The sequence below is a fragment of the Hypanus sabinus genome, chromosome 27 (genome assembly GCF_030144855.1).
Source record: "Hypanus sabinus isolate sHypSab1 chromosome 27, sHypSab1.hap1, whole genome shotgun sequence".
Lineage (NCBI taxonomy): Eukaryota > Metazoa > Chordata > Chondrichthyes > Myliobatiformes > Dasyatidae > Hypanus > Hypanus sabinus.
In genome coordinates this window covers 21,252,339-21,266,496 of record NC_082732.1, presented here as the reverse complement: position 1 = coordinate 21,266,496, position 14,158 = coordinate 21,252,339, and the positions used below count along the sequence as shown (strand labels likewise).

The following is a 14,158-nucleotide window of genomic DNA, read 5'->3' as shown; positions in this document are numbered from 1 at the left end:
GGAGATGCACTGGAGTAGAACACTTGGGGTAAGGGCAAGGGTTGCTCATTTCACTGGTGTGTCTCCAATAACAAGGTGTGATGAAAAGTCGTAATGGTTTTTCAGTCCTGGTCACGTTATTAATGATTAGAACCACACTACCACAGCCAGGAGAGAAACTCAGTAGGAGAATAACTTGCCCAGTTGTAAAGGCACGTCTGTTTTCCACAAGTTATCCGAGGGGCTGCTACGTTGGTGGTTTGGTACGGCCGTCTGCTCAGCATACCATCCGAGGGAGGTAGATGACAGTGGAATACCCAAAGGAATATGAAAGCTCCACTATTATCTGCTAACCTGCAGGTGAAGTGTGACACAGACCAGAAGGTCACTGGGTGTACCCCAGGCACTGACCTTGGTTAGCCCAGTTACGCAGGAGCTAAACGAAGCAAAGGAGCAAACGGAAATCTGACCAGGATCGTTCAGACTAGTTCCCTTCCAGTTTAAGTGCAGTACAAATAGGGAGAAACCGAAGCCCAAGTTTCAACTGAAATTGGGGTTAGGCTACTCAGGCATTTTTTCACACAAAGGGTAGTGGAAACCTGAAAACCCTCTTCTACAAAAGCTAATAAGGCTGCGGGTGTGGGGTAAGGGAAAAGGCTGAAATTTTCTGAATTAAAACTAGTTTTATGTTAGTTTAAAGTATTGACGAATGATGAACTAAGGTAGGCAAAAGGAGTTGAGATTGATCAGTCGTGATCTGAATGAATACAGGAACATCTTCAAAAGTGGTACCTAAGAGGTCATGAATGATTTTGACTCAGTGCCAGATCTGTTGACCTATGCTGATACCCAACGAATGGCTTCAAATATGAACAGCAGGTTCGTTCAAGAACAGGGTTTAGAGAGCATCAGGTCCAATGGAGTGCCTCTCAAAGTCTAGCCCTATTTCCCCGACGTGAGATGTGGAAATGGGTAAGGCCAGCCAACAGGGCTCTGGTGAAGCTGTCTAGGCCAACCCCCTGAACAGTGGATAAAAAGGGTTACGGAAATATTGATAAACTCCAACTATACCATCGACTTTGGACGATGGAGACGGGAGATCATCAATGGCCTATGCTTCATTAGGAGCTAAAGGTCCAAGACTAAGGACTGGTTGAGTGAGTCCAGCACAGATCCTTCAAATATGTAGGGACTTTTCTGGTACTAGTGACTATTACAATGTCTCCTGCTACGCCACTGGCATTTAGGCAGAATGGCTGTGAAGATAAGGCTCTGTCAGGTTGGAAGTTTCTGATTTACCACCCTGAAGTTCCTGGCCAATTAGACCCTTTGGATGGTCAACAATTTTGACTTCAGTATGACCACGGAGCAGATAGAACTGCTTCGAAACGCTGTCACCTCGCTCTCCTCCAGCGCTCTGCTCAGTCCCTCCATGTCTCTGAGCCTCTTCTCTTCCTCCGCCGCTTTCAAACCCATCGCCTCCTGCAGCTTGTCCTTGAGCTCCTCCCGCTCATCGATGATCTGCTTCATCTCCTCGATCACCTGCCAACAAGCAACAGGGACAACAGGACTCACTGAAGGTTGAATGGGAAGATCCATTAGGGAAGTCTAGTGAAGGAGGAAGTAATCAATGTGGGGGTAGTTTGTACTGAGTGGGAAACCACGCCATGGACGGGAGCAAGGCCTTAAGAGGATACACCAGTGGGCTTGTTCAGACTTACCAACCAGTGACCACCTACTGCTAGATGTGTGGGGTCCTGCATTGAGGAACAAAACCTGGGACAATAGATTCACATCTTCTCGAATTATTGAGGAGATCTGCTGGGCCAGAGAACTGTACACTGAATGAATTTTCAGGAGGAGAAAGAAGAAAAATGAGCATTCAAATGGGCCACATTTATACTATGGATTTCAATTCTAATGGTGGTTGGAATACACAGCATCGATAAGAGACTGTGTCTGAGCCCAACCAACAGTGCCAGCGGATATTTAATTTCCACTCTCACCCTAATGGTAAAGGAAATGGATAGAGCTTCAACTAAAGTAATGAAAGGATCCAGAGAGAGTTATCCCCTTCTTTAACTCATGCCCCTTCATGAGTTAGAGTAGCAGAAATCTAACAGGAAAGTGCAAGATTGTGGGTTGGAGAATTATTTTTTGCTTTAAAAGTAATGACGGGAATATACTTCCCACGTTCAAACCAGCATCAGAACTGAGTGTGAAACTTGAATGCGGGAAATCCAGAATATAAACACCATCCAACAAACAAGAAAAGACACGTCAACGTAACATGCATCAGAAAGGTCTGTCTTGTGTGCTGATAATTCAATGGAATTACAGCAAATCAACGCCGGCGATGTCTCAGTCATTTGCGCCTATTCTCAGGAAAAGGTTTGATGGCTTTTTATTTAAGTGCCTTCATTCACAAATCATTTAGCCACCACATCCTACACTACAATACAAAAATTATTTGCTAAATCTGAAGCATACTTCCTTCACAATTCTGAAATTTATAGTTCAGTCCTTCTAGCCCCACTTTCTTGCTGTGTTTCCTACATTTTGTATCTTTTGGCTACTCTGTTTGACACAAGAGGAACTGCAGGTGCTGGAAGTCTAGAGCAATACTCTTGATGTGCTGGAGGAGCTCAGCAGGTCAGGCAGCATCTGTGGACGGGAATAAACAGTCGGCATTTCGGGATGAGACCCCTCATTGGGACTGGAAAGGAAGGGGAAGAAGTCAGTCCTGTGTCTACTATTGTGTCTATTCTAAAGTAGTTTAATTGGTGACCGCTACCTTACACAGCGCATACAGTCTCAAATAATGGGAACACAATGCAAGGACACCGAAAAGGAGCTAAGAACATTGGCTCAAGAATCAGAATCGGGTTTATTATCACTGGCATCTGATGTGAGATTTGTTAACTTAGCAGCAGCCGTTCAATGCAATACATAACCTAGCAGGGAGAGAAAAATAATAGTAAATAAAAATAAAACATAATAATAAACAAGTGAATCAATTACGTATATTGAATAGATTATTAAAATGTGCAATATCAGAAATACTGTATATTAAAAAAAGTGAGGTAGCACTGCAGTGTCTACAACTGTTGGTACATCGTTGGTACAATTACTGTTACCGCACTCAAAAAATAAATAATCATCTACAGATTCTGGTACACTCTGTGCAGGATACCTATCTTATTTTTTAAAAACCCAAAAGCATCCCATCAAAGTACCACATCAAAGGCAATGATTAAACTTACTTCATGTATCAACTGGTCAGTAACTGAACAAGACCATTACTCAGATCAGCTGAATAAGGAAGACCTCAGGATTATTGATCTGGTGAGGAAGATATTACTCCGTGAAATATCTTTATTCCAGTTCCATTGAGAATTTTTAATTCAGTCTTATGCTCTTTATTTTTTTTTAAATATGCATGCCTTCTTTCCTGAATGCGTCCTGACATATCACTTATCATCCAAAACCCGGAAGAGCTTAATTTCCATGGCAATGCTCTGGAAGAAAACCTTGCACTTGTGTAGCTCTGTCCATGTATTAAAAACAATCCAAAAGCACAATGCTTTTGAAGTAGAGTAACTGAGGTTACATAGGAAACATCACAGACCCAGGACACATGACAGGTGGCTCTCTCTTGCCCTTCCCAGAATCTCCAATATTGAGGTTGGGGCCAAATAACTAATAAACACACTGTTCTACATGCAGGATGTTCATTCCTGAAAGTTTAAAATCTGAATTAAAACAGGAATTGCTGGAAAGACTCGGCAGGTTAGGCAGCATCTGTGGAAAGAGAAGCAATTAATGTTTCATCAAAACTGAAGAATGTTATTCAACATGAGGCGCTAACTGTTTCTCTTCCTACAGATGCTGCCAGACTCGATGAGTTTTTACAGCATTTGCTTCTTCTGTCTCAGGAAGTTCACTCCATTTCTAAACAACCAACTCTACTGGTAAGTTAGTTGAGCTCCATAGGCAGCTCAGTGGCAGTCCATGATTCCTCAGAAACCTGTCAGTAAATCAGGTTAATTACAGTAAGCAAACGCTCATGTAATAAAAACAGAAAATATTGGTCACACAATGATTATTCAGGCACTACTAATGGATAATGCAACAGAGTTAAATCTCATGCCAAGAACTTTTCATCAGGGGGTCATCAAAATGAAGTGCTAACTCAGCTTCTAACTCCACAGATGCTGGCTATTAATTGTGCCCAGCATTTTCTATCAATTTCGCTATCACTATCATCACTATCCTGCTTTTGTATGTGTGCTTCTAAACTAACAAGAACAAGTTCTGTGGTGAGTACATGTTAGATAAATAGAGACCCTGCAACTTTCTGTTTTTTCATAACATTGATTTGGAAAATCCTCTAAGAAGACCACAACCTTGTCATGGCTTGGAGGCTTGCATGCCTCAATGACCCAGAGAGCTATGTTAGCTGGAGCCAGGGCTTTAGGCTTTGAATCTTGGTAGGTTCTCCCATGCCAAACAGGTCAAAGGGTAAAGGTCAGACTAACCCGGTCCTCCAGGTTCAGGGGTTCAGCTCAGGGCTAACAACCCTGACTGGTAAAACAAATCTGTTACAGAAACAGCAATGAAGAATCCTTCTACATCTGTGTGCGACGGTATTCTGGAGTCTCCACTTGGGGCTTGCGTGGACTGACCGTAAACCGAGAGGAAGCTACTGACATAATGCAGGAGGCCATGAACATCGCTCAGAGATGGAGGACCTTCATTTCTGCCCTAAACACCAGTGGCGTAACAGGCAAAGGAAAGAGATTTGGAAAATATTGAAGAGTATGGTGGTTTTTCCGTGGTCAGATGTGTAACAGGCAAAAAAACAATACCCTGCTGGAGTACTTCCTTTCAGAACGTTACAGCAGGTTGACTGGAAATACTGTTAAAGGAGCTGCAACATAATTCTTTGTTTCGTTAAAAACAGGGGCCTTTAGCTGGAACTGGAGGAATATGCCCAAACGCATGCAAATGGGAATAGCTTAGCTGGGCATTTTGGTAGGTATGGACCAGTTGAGCTGATGGACCAGTTTCTGTGCTATATGAAGAAGAAGAAGAGAAGAATAGCCCTTAACTCGGCAGTGGAGCTATCGGGCACCGTCATGACGGTGTTTCCATAGCAAGCTATTCTTGTTTTTACGAGGCCGAGTTGCTAGCTCGATGCTCAACCCGACTTGGATTCGAACTCGGGAACCTTCGCTCCGGAGTCCGGCACTGATATTATTGCGCCAACAAGCAGGACAAGTGCTATATGACTTCAACTGTAAATACCTTCTACTACAGGTAAAATGTGTATTTTCTAACAATGAGAAATGAAATAAGGATTTTTTTCCTTTATAAATGTTAAAGTTCTGCATTCACTGGAGAATACAGTTCTTTTTCCAAAATCTAATTGCAGATAGGTAGAAAAATTTTCCATGGTAGAAGCTTAATCTTGTTTCAAGTAAACAGCTTATTTATTTTTTACTTTTTATTTAGAGGTATAGTGTGAAACAGGCCCTTCTCCTTCTGGTCCCCAGCAATCCCTCGACACAACCCCATTCTAATGACAGGACAATTTATAATGCTCAATTTCTCTGGACTGTGGGAGGAAACCAGAGCACCCGGAGGAAATGGGGAGAACGTACAAACTCTCTACTGACACCGGCGGGAATTGAACCCGGGTTGCCTGTACCATAAAGTGTCGTGCTAACCATTACGCTACCACGATTACTTAGTAAATAACAGATACGTGGCCAATTACAATTTGGACATGAGATAAAAAGAAAAAAAGCATCCGAACTTTTAAAAAAATGGAAGTAACCAATTGCATTTTAAAAAGAGCTTTAATGTGTAAAACAATGAATAATTCAAAAATTTATAAATGACATGTAAGTAGTATCAAAAACCCACAGTTTATCACCAGAATAGGTAAAACTTAAAGATTACTTCAAGTAAATAAGGCAGCCAAACGTAAAGACCTGTTAGACTTCACTGAAATTTAGATGAGGAAATGGTTTTTGGTAGCAATTTGATCATTAATTAGGCAGTTAATATATTTTAGATTCATGGAACATCAGATGCTAAATCTCAGCATATGGAGATGTGTGGTTAAAGTAATAACGCATTACGTGAAGATGGTCCTCAGAGCTGATTCAAATCATCAATCAGACAGAAGATTTGAATGACTGAAGCCTGCTTGATGTAATGTTGCAGTGATGAAGTGAGTAACCATTGTCCAGGACACCAGGATAAACTGCCTACTCCACTTCCAAAAGTGCCATGGGGATCTCTTAAATCCACCTCAAGGGTGACATAAAGCCCTCTCTGAATGTTTAATCCCTCCTCTGTGAACTGGCTCTGTGGCCACACAGTTCTCCCTCAATGTTGCAGCTCAGTGCACGTCCTCCCTGATAATCTCATGGTTTTAGAACACACAGCATGGAAGATCACAGCACAGTACAGGCCCTTTGTCCCATGACATTGTGCCAATCTTTTAACCTACCTGAAGATCAATCTAACCTTCCTCTCCCAACCATCTGGCTCAGAGGCCAAAGGATTATCACTGAACCATTCCTCCATTTTTAACGGAGATTAATTTACTGGAACTACCATAAACAGCAAGGATCAAGATCAGTGCATTCTAATTCTTCCTGCTTCAGCTACGCATCGCATGGAAGTGCGGTACAGATGTTACTATAGGCACAGCGTACCCACCGTACAGCGTACTATAGGCACAGCGTACCCACCGTACAGCGTACTATAGGCACAGTGTACCCACCGTTGATGGAATCACAATTTCACTCTACCATTGTACAATATGACTCAGAGGAACATGGCAACTCTCTGTACTGTACAGCGGAGAACTGCTGCATCTTGCGTTGAGTGCCAACAAGGAACAACGGGCGCACCAGAGGCAGCAGCACCTTCTCGGTACGAACAGAATAATCACGGACCAGATATACACAGACCCGAGAGATATTACAAATACTAGAAGTCTTGAGCAGCACACACAGAATGCCGGAGGAACTCGGCAGATGGGGCAGCATCCCTCCACGCGCTTCCAAAGATGCAGCCTGACCTGCTGAGCTCCTCCAGGACTCTGTGTACGTTGGGTAGATATACACATCTCAGATTACTGGACTGGGATATCAATGCACACTTTGGTTTCGTCTTTCCACTGGCCCTTGTACTGCACCAAGTATCGGAGCTCTACTTTGCCATTACAAGGACCCACCTGCTGATCTGAAAGAGCCTCTTTGGGGGATTGAACTCCAGGAGCAGAGTAGGTGGTCTGTAAGATTCGACTTCGGAACCGCTCTAGCTGTGTAAGTACAACAGGATGCTTCAGGTTAAGTTCACTACTATTACTACCAATTTACTAAAGGACGTGCTTCAGCCGTTACTCTGGCTTACCTGATAGCACTGTGGCCAGCGGATCGTCGAGGGAAAGCTGCAATGGTGGAGCTATCAACCTTCAGACGAAGCATCAGACTACGAACATCGAGCAGTTCAGCACCGCGCGGGCCCGTCAGCCCACCATGTTGTGTTGACTCCAAGATCAACCTAACCCTCCCCCTCCCACATGACCCTCCATCCCTCTATTATCTAGGAGTCTCAGAAATATCCATTATGCATCTGCCTCGAGCACTACCTCTGGCATTGCTTTCTATGACCACTCACCATGTAAGAAACCGAACTTTGACATCCCCCCCCCATACTTTCCAGCAATCACCTTAAAATTATGCCCGTGCCGCCATGGGAGAACGGTCTGTGGCTGTCCACCCTATCTATGCCTCTTATCATCTTATACAACTCCATCAAGTCACCTCACATCCTCCTTTGCTCCAAAGAGAAACACCCTATTGCTAAGGTCCCCCGAAATGGGGAATCACTTGGACATTAATGATATACGTGAAGATCAGCACGCCACTTTCCTGGTGTCCCAACCAATAACCTTATCACAGCACCAAAACAATCAAAGATGTGCCAATGAGAGCTGTCGGTGTTGGGTACCCGGAGCTGGGTACAGTATTGTCCCATTTACATAGGGAAGACTGCACTTTAGTTGTATAATGCCATTACCCGGGTGCGGAGGGTGCAGAACACATCAAGGTACCCTGAGAGCACAAGTGTTTGAGATGGGAGCTGGGGCAAGGCCGAGATTAGGCTCCCCACTGATGTCTCAGGAGATCAGGGCATCAGAGCACTGATGCGTTGGGGGTCTTGGTGGATCAACAACCAGAACGGAGATTGGAAAAGTGCAGGAGAGGTGTCATTATCAGGGGGGTGGAGGATAAGTCTGGGATTTACTTTAGTCATGTGGCATACTGATTACATATTAAAACAAAGTCTTCTTAGAAGTAACCAATGAGAATCGCTATCATGACAATGCAAATGAATTTGCATGACAATTTGCCCTCTAAAAAGAACATTGTGAATTCCATGCATTGGTAAGTGTCCGGTAAAATTTCAGGAGTGTCAGTTCAAAGTTTCCTTTATCAATTACGATCTAAGTTGATTTCAATGCAGCTTTTGTTTGTATGGTTGGGAGAAGTTGCAGAGATAGGGAGGGGCAAAGCTACGGCTGGATATGAGTTCTAACGATTGCAGGAACAGGAGCCAGGGCAGGTCACTGAGCAGAGGGGACGAGGGCAGTTACAGGGCATGGAGCGGGCCAGGAAATGGATAGCAGAGATCTGCCTGAGTCCAGCTGACACAGGGTGGAAAGTCCACCAGGAGCACTGTCATATTCTTAAATCCAGTGAACATGTCAGGTCGACTAAACAATTAACAATGTGAGATGGAGGACTTTTAACCACAGAGCCAAATTGCTTATACGCAGTTCCAGCCAGCTCAGGGCCACAGAGGCTAATCTTACAGTGAGGGCCTTGAAGACACTACTACCATGGCCCTTGCCAGCTACTGGAGGATCTGTGTGCGTTTCAGTGTGAATCCTGTCTCCACGGACGGACAGCGGCTTGTTCTCCTACCCTGGCCTGGGCCTGCTCCAGGTCCACCCTCACCAGCCGCTCCTTTCGGCCCATCTCCTGCAGCTGGAGCTTGGTCCTCTCCAGCTCATCCCGGAGCTGTTCCTGGGCCTGAAGCAGAAACGAGACGCAGCAAGATTGGAAAATGTACAGAAAGTGTTTCATTTTCACAGTGTGTCTCAAAGTACCACACACATATTAGTTTTTAATGCAAGTATTGCGTTCTGTAAGTAAATCAACAGCTATTACGAGGATGTCAGTCCTGCATTGACAGCATTGAGTGCTGGGCATAGCCTCAGACTAGAAGGATGTCCCTTTAGAACAGAGATGAGGAATTTTTTTTTACCCAAAGGGTGTGAATCTGTGGAATTCATTGCTACAGATGGCTGTGGAGGGTATATTAAAAATGGAAGCTGATAGGTACTTAATTGGTAAGGGTGTCAAAGGTTATGGGAAGAAGGCTACAGAATTTGAGAGGGAAAATTAATTAGCCATGATTGAATGGCAGAACAGATTCGATGTGCTGAATGGCCTGATTCTACTCCTATGCCACATGTTTTGATGATGTCATTAGGGGAGCAACATTGGTCCAGATCCCAAGAGAATCTCAAAAACTGTGTGTGTTTAATGTTCTGCTGAGTTACCAGAAGAAGTTGCCGGGTTTCCTTTTAACAGAACACCAAAATCTGGCAACCCAGTCCTCCCTCCTGGTTTACCAAGAATAATCCACATAAATTACATGCTGAAATCCCGGAAGTCCAATTCCTGTTATTACCATGATACAGGAGGTTGTGTTCCTGGTCTACAAGTCCAGGCATCCAGGTTTGATCCTGACCTGAGCAACTGCCTGTGTGGAGTCCGCACGTCCTTTCCATTGACTGCATAGGTTTCCACTGGGTGCTCCAGTTTCCTCCCACCATCCAAAGACACCCAAGTATTGGCTGCCACACAGTAGCCAGCTGGCTACCGTAAATTGCACCATATGTAGACGTGGAAAATGAGCAAAGGGGAACTGATGAAGGAGTGAGAGAGAATAAGTTGTGGGACGGGAAAAATGAGTGGAACTAGGACTGACAGCTTGTTCTGCTGGGAACTGGAATGGGCCGAAGTGTTAGCGTTCATTTATTTAATTATTTATTGAGCTACAGCCTGGAATAGGCCCTCCGAGCTGCACCTCTCATCAGCCTGTCGACTTAACCCCAGCCTAATCACAGGACAATTTACATGATCAATTGACCTAGTAAATCTTTGGACTTTGGCAGTAAACCAGAGCACCTGGACAAAGCCCAGGTATTCCACGGCGATGACATACAGATTCCTTACAGATGACGACAAAACTGAACTCCAAACTCCAACGCCCCGAGCTGTAAAAGTGTCTCACTGACCACTATGTTACCGTGGCACACATTCAGGACTAGGTTAATCAACACGAGGTTAATCCCATTCAGGACTAGGTTAATCAACACGAGGTTAATCCCATTCAGGACTAGGTTAATCAACACGAGGTTAATCCCATTCAGGACTAGGTTAATCAACACGAGGTTCTTCCCATTCAGGACTAGGTTAATCAACACGAGGTTCTTCCCATTCAGGACTAGGTTGATCAACACGAGGTTCTTCCCATTCAGGACTAGGTTGATCAACACGAGGTTAATCCCATTCAGGACTAGGTTGATCAACACGAGGTTAATCCCATTCAGGACTAGGTTGATCAACACGAGGTTAATCCCATTCAGGACTAGGTTGATCAACACGAGGTTAATCCCATTCAGGACTAGGTTAATCAACAGGAGGTTCTTCCCATTCAGGACTAGGTTAATCAACACGAGGTTAATCCCATTCAGGACTAGGTTGATCAACACAAGGTTAATCCCATTCAGGACTAGGTTAACCAGCATGAGTTTAATCCCATCCTGATTAAGTTAATCAGCATGAGGCTTTGGGAAAGATGCTCACCAGCCTCTCTTCAGACACACTTCTTTTCACGTTGTCCTGTTGGCCACGAAGCTGCTCGATCTCTGACTCCATCTCCTTCAATCGGCTCTCCAGCTGCTTCATGTTCTGACACAAACACAAACACAGCTTTAGCTTTCTCTCAACCAGTTGTATGCTGCAGTTAAACAAAATATCGACTATCCAGATCATTCACCCTGCAGACAGTGCATTATCTACTCTAGCAGAACATTTGGGACAGAAGCAAGAGGCCATTGAGCCCCTCATTCCTGGTCCACAATTCTGTAAAACTATCTTTTACCTTGGTAGTTCCTACACTAACTCCATACCTCTTGTCACCCTTATTATCCAAAACCTTTAGAGTCTGTGCTCGTGCCTATTAACCTCCTGATGGGCAGTTTTGTGCAAAATCCTCGGTACATATGGTACATCCATTGGCATATCTCCAGCCTTAAATCTAAGCCAGCCAATTCCTTGTCCACTCTTAATCCACAGCCAACATTGTCTCACTGCTACCCGTGACTTGCTCTAATCGCATGTTCCGAGTGTCCCTCCCCAGCCAGGACAGGACGGGAGTGGGAACAATGCTGAGTTCCGAGTGACCATTGTGACAGCCCGACTCTCTCTCAGTCTCACCAGCTTCGCACCAGGCAGACACGAGGCTGCAAAGACAAAAGGCTAGTGGGAATTTCTCTTCTGTACAGGCTGCGCATTAAGATTTTGAGAAGTCTCAATGCCCAACATCATTAGGATGAAATAAAAGCAAAAGAAGCTGGAGCACTCAGCAGATCAAATAGCATCTGTGGAAAGAGGATCAGAATTAATGCTTCAGATCGCTGTGTTGACTCCTTCAGCTTCTCCACTACTGAAAGCTAACCATTTTTCTGTCTTTCCCATTTCTGAAGAAGGGTCTTTAACTCTGTTTCCTTCCCACAGAGGTGGCCTGACCTGCTGACGGTTTCCAACATTTTCTGTCCTAATTTCAGATCTACAGTTTCTTGATTTTCATTAAAATGAAGGTTGTTGTGGGGTTGAGGACCTCAGCAAGGCACTTCCCTCTTACCATCTTCAAAGTATGTTTAAGAATGTAGGGAGGCCACTCATGCCTATACAGGACAGATCATTAGAGTATCTGTGTACTTTGTTATCTGCTGGAAGTGTACATCCTGCCCTTTGCAGATATCAAGGACCAAGGACACACCATGCAATATGCAAACAGCCCCACCAGTCCTAATTTCTGCAGCTTTGTAACTCATGAGCAGTCCTGCAGATTAATCAGATCCGTTCCCTTCCTGCCCATCTAGAAAGGCTCATCCAATGTTCCGATAGTGTTGTGTATTTAATATTCCAGTAGTATTTGAGTAATATTGAATGGGACCCGCTCTCAGGGTTCCATAACTGACCATTATTCAGCACTCCAAAGGCTCGACCTAAAGTTTAGCTTGAGTTCGGAAGCCTAGGATCTCGGGGTTCTGGAGATGGGTGGACCGAGGGTCGGTGTCACTACAGGAGACCCACGTGTCGTCAGGGGAGACAGGCTATCTGCCGTGTGCCTGGAGACCCGGGATCTTTGCAATCTTCAGGCACAAAGCTTGAAAAATGCGACGTAACGGGCTTATAACATCGTAAACCAGCAAGTTGGTTGTTATGTCTCCCTGCTCACTGGGAAAAGGGAGACACCTCCGTTTTAGGGACAGAGAGAACCAGCGGTATATCGAATACCGGGTGAAATGCGAAGTCTTTGGGGTAACTGCAAGTCTGTGTCTCTGCTGTTGCTTTGGTCACGCTTGAATGCTTAGTGGCAGTGCTGATGCTTTTTTTTGTCAGTGGAGGGAAGGGTGGGGATTGTTGCTTGCTGCCATTTACACATGGGGGGGAGATGGGGGGGACTTTGGGGTTGTAACATTTAACTGTCTTTCATTCTTTGGGGCACTCCTCTGTTTTTGTGGATGGCTGTGAAGAAAAACCATTTCAGGATGTATATTGTATACGTTCCTCTGACATTAAATTGTACCTTTAGATATTGTAAAAATATAGTTTGATTAAGCATTGTTCATTTAAAGAATTCATTATGGGTTATATGTAAAAATAAGTAAATTGCATACATTGTGACACTACCATGTGATACACGTTTGCCTCGATTACAACAAAGAACAAACGAAGACTCACGTCACTTGGCCGCCTGTCTTTTTCTTTCAATTTATTTTATGTTTTGGAGTTACGAGACATAACAAGGGCGATGAGGTATTTTTAGAACGAACCCGAGATGTCTACCTACCTGTGGAAGCGCAGCGAGATGTTTGAGTTTTAAAAAAGGCAGCATAACATGTGTAATTCAGAAAGGAATGCACATTCAAGTTAAAAAAAGAAAATGGAAGAATTCATGCATTCATAAAGAGTGAGCATAATCATAAAAAGAGCAGAAATGGCTGGCTACCCTGGAAAGATAAACATGTTCGATTGCTCATGTACACTGAGCTAATTGAACCATATTTTGAAACAAATGAAACTGCCAATTTCAGGATGTATATTGTATACATTTCTCTGACATGAGTACCTATTTTGCTGAGTGTATTGGGTTTTAAGGCATACAGTTAGCTTAGAAATTTGATTGCTCCAACTAAACCAGCCAAAATGAGCTTTGCTGTTATCATGAAAGTAATGCAGAAACATTTAGAACTGAAACCATTGTTGATTGCAGAATACTTTGATAGGCAGAATCGAAAGGAAAGAGAGGCAATTTCAGCATACGTGGCTGAATTGAAGAAATTGTCTGAGTAGTCAGTTCAGTAATAGGTCTCAGCAATGAGAGGTCATTTACTCTGCGGAATCCTACAATAAGGCGTTCAAAATCAGCTTCCAACTGAAGCATAAAGTTCATTTTAAAGAGCAGTTGATTTAGCCGTATCAATGGAAACAGTGGCCAGAGATGCAATCGAGTTGCAGTCAGAAATGGAAGTGAGCATGAACAAAATTGTAAAGCCTAAACAGAAATCGGCCTGGCTGAACAAATTATGTTACCATTGTGGCAGAGGCTCACACAGAACAGATCAATTCAAGTTTAAAGGCAAAACTTGCGTAAAATGCAACAAAGTAGGACACATACAAAGTGAATGTTGGGCAGACAAAAATAAAGGGACTGCACAAGAAAGAGATAAAAATAAAAACTCAAGTTGCAGTTTCAAAAGGAGCACTGATCTACCTGCTGCGGATGAAGCATC

The 14,158-nt window shown here is 43.8% G+C and overlaps 1 protein-coding gene across 6 annotated transcripts in view; it reads right to left on the bottom strand.

Annotated features, from left to right (window-relative positions):
• fhad1 (forkhead-associated (FHA) phosphopeptide binding domain 1) overlaps positions 1 to 14,158 on the bottom strand; it is a 143,176-nt gene that overhangs the window by 114,787 nt on the left and 14,231 nt on the right. For 5 of the 6 annotated variants that reach the window (XM_059951875.1, XM_059951873.1, XM_059951879.1 and 2 more), the window contains 4 exons: positions 10,941 to 11,045; positions 8,988 to 9,095; positions 7,232 to 7,318; positions 1,378 to 1,521 (listed from right to left, as the gene is read on the bottom strand). In XM_059951875.1, the coding sequence (XP_059807858.1) occupies positions 1,378 to 1,521; positions 7,232 to 7,318; positions 8,988 to 9,095; positions 10,941 to 11,045 (444 nt within the window). The remainder of the gene's footprint in view (positions 1 to 1,377; positions 1,522 to 7,231; positions 7,319 to 8,987; positions 9,096 to 10,940; positions 11,046 to 14,158) is intronic. The other variant, XM_059951877.1, reaches the window with a different exon arrangement.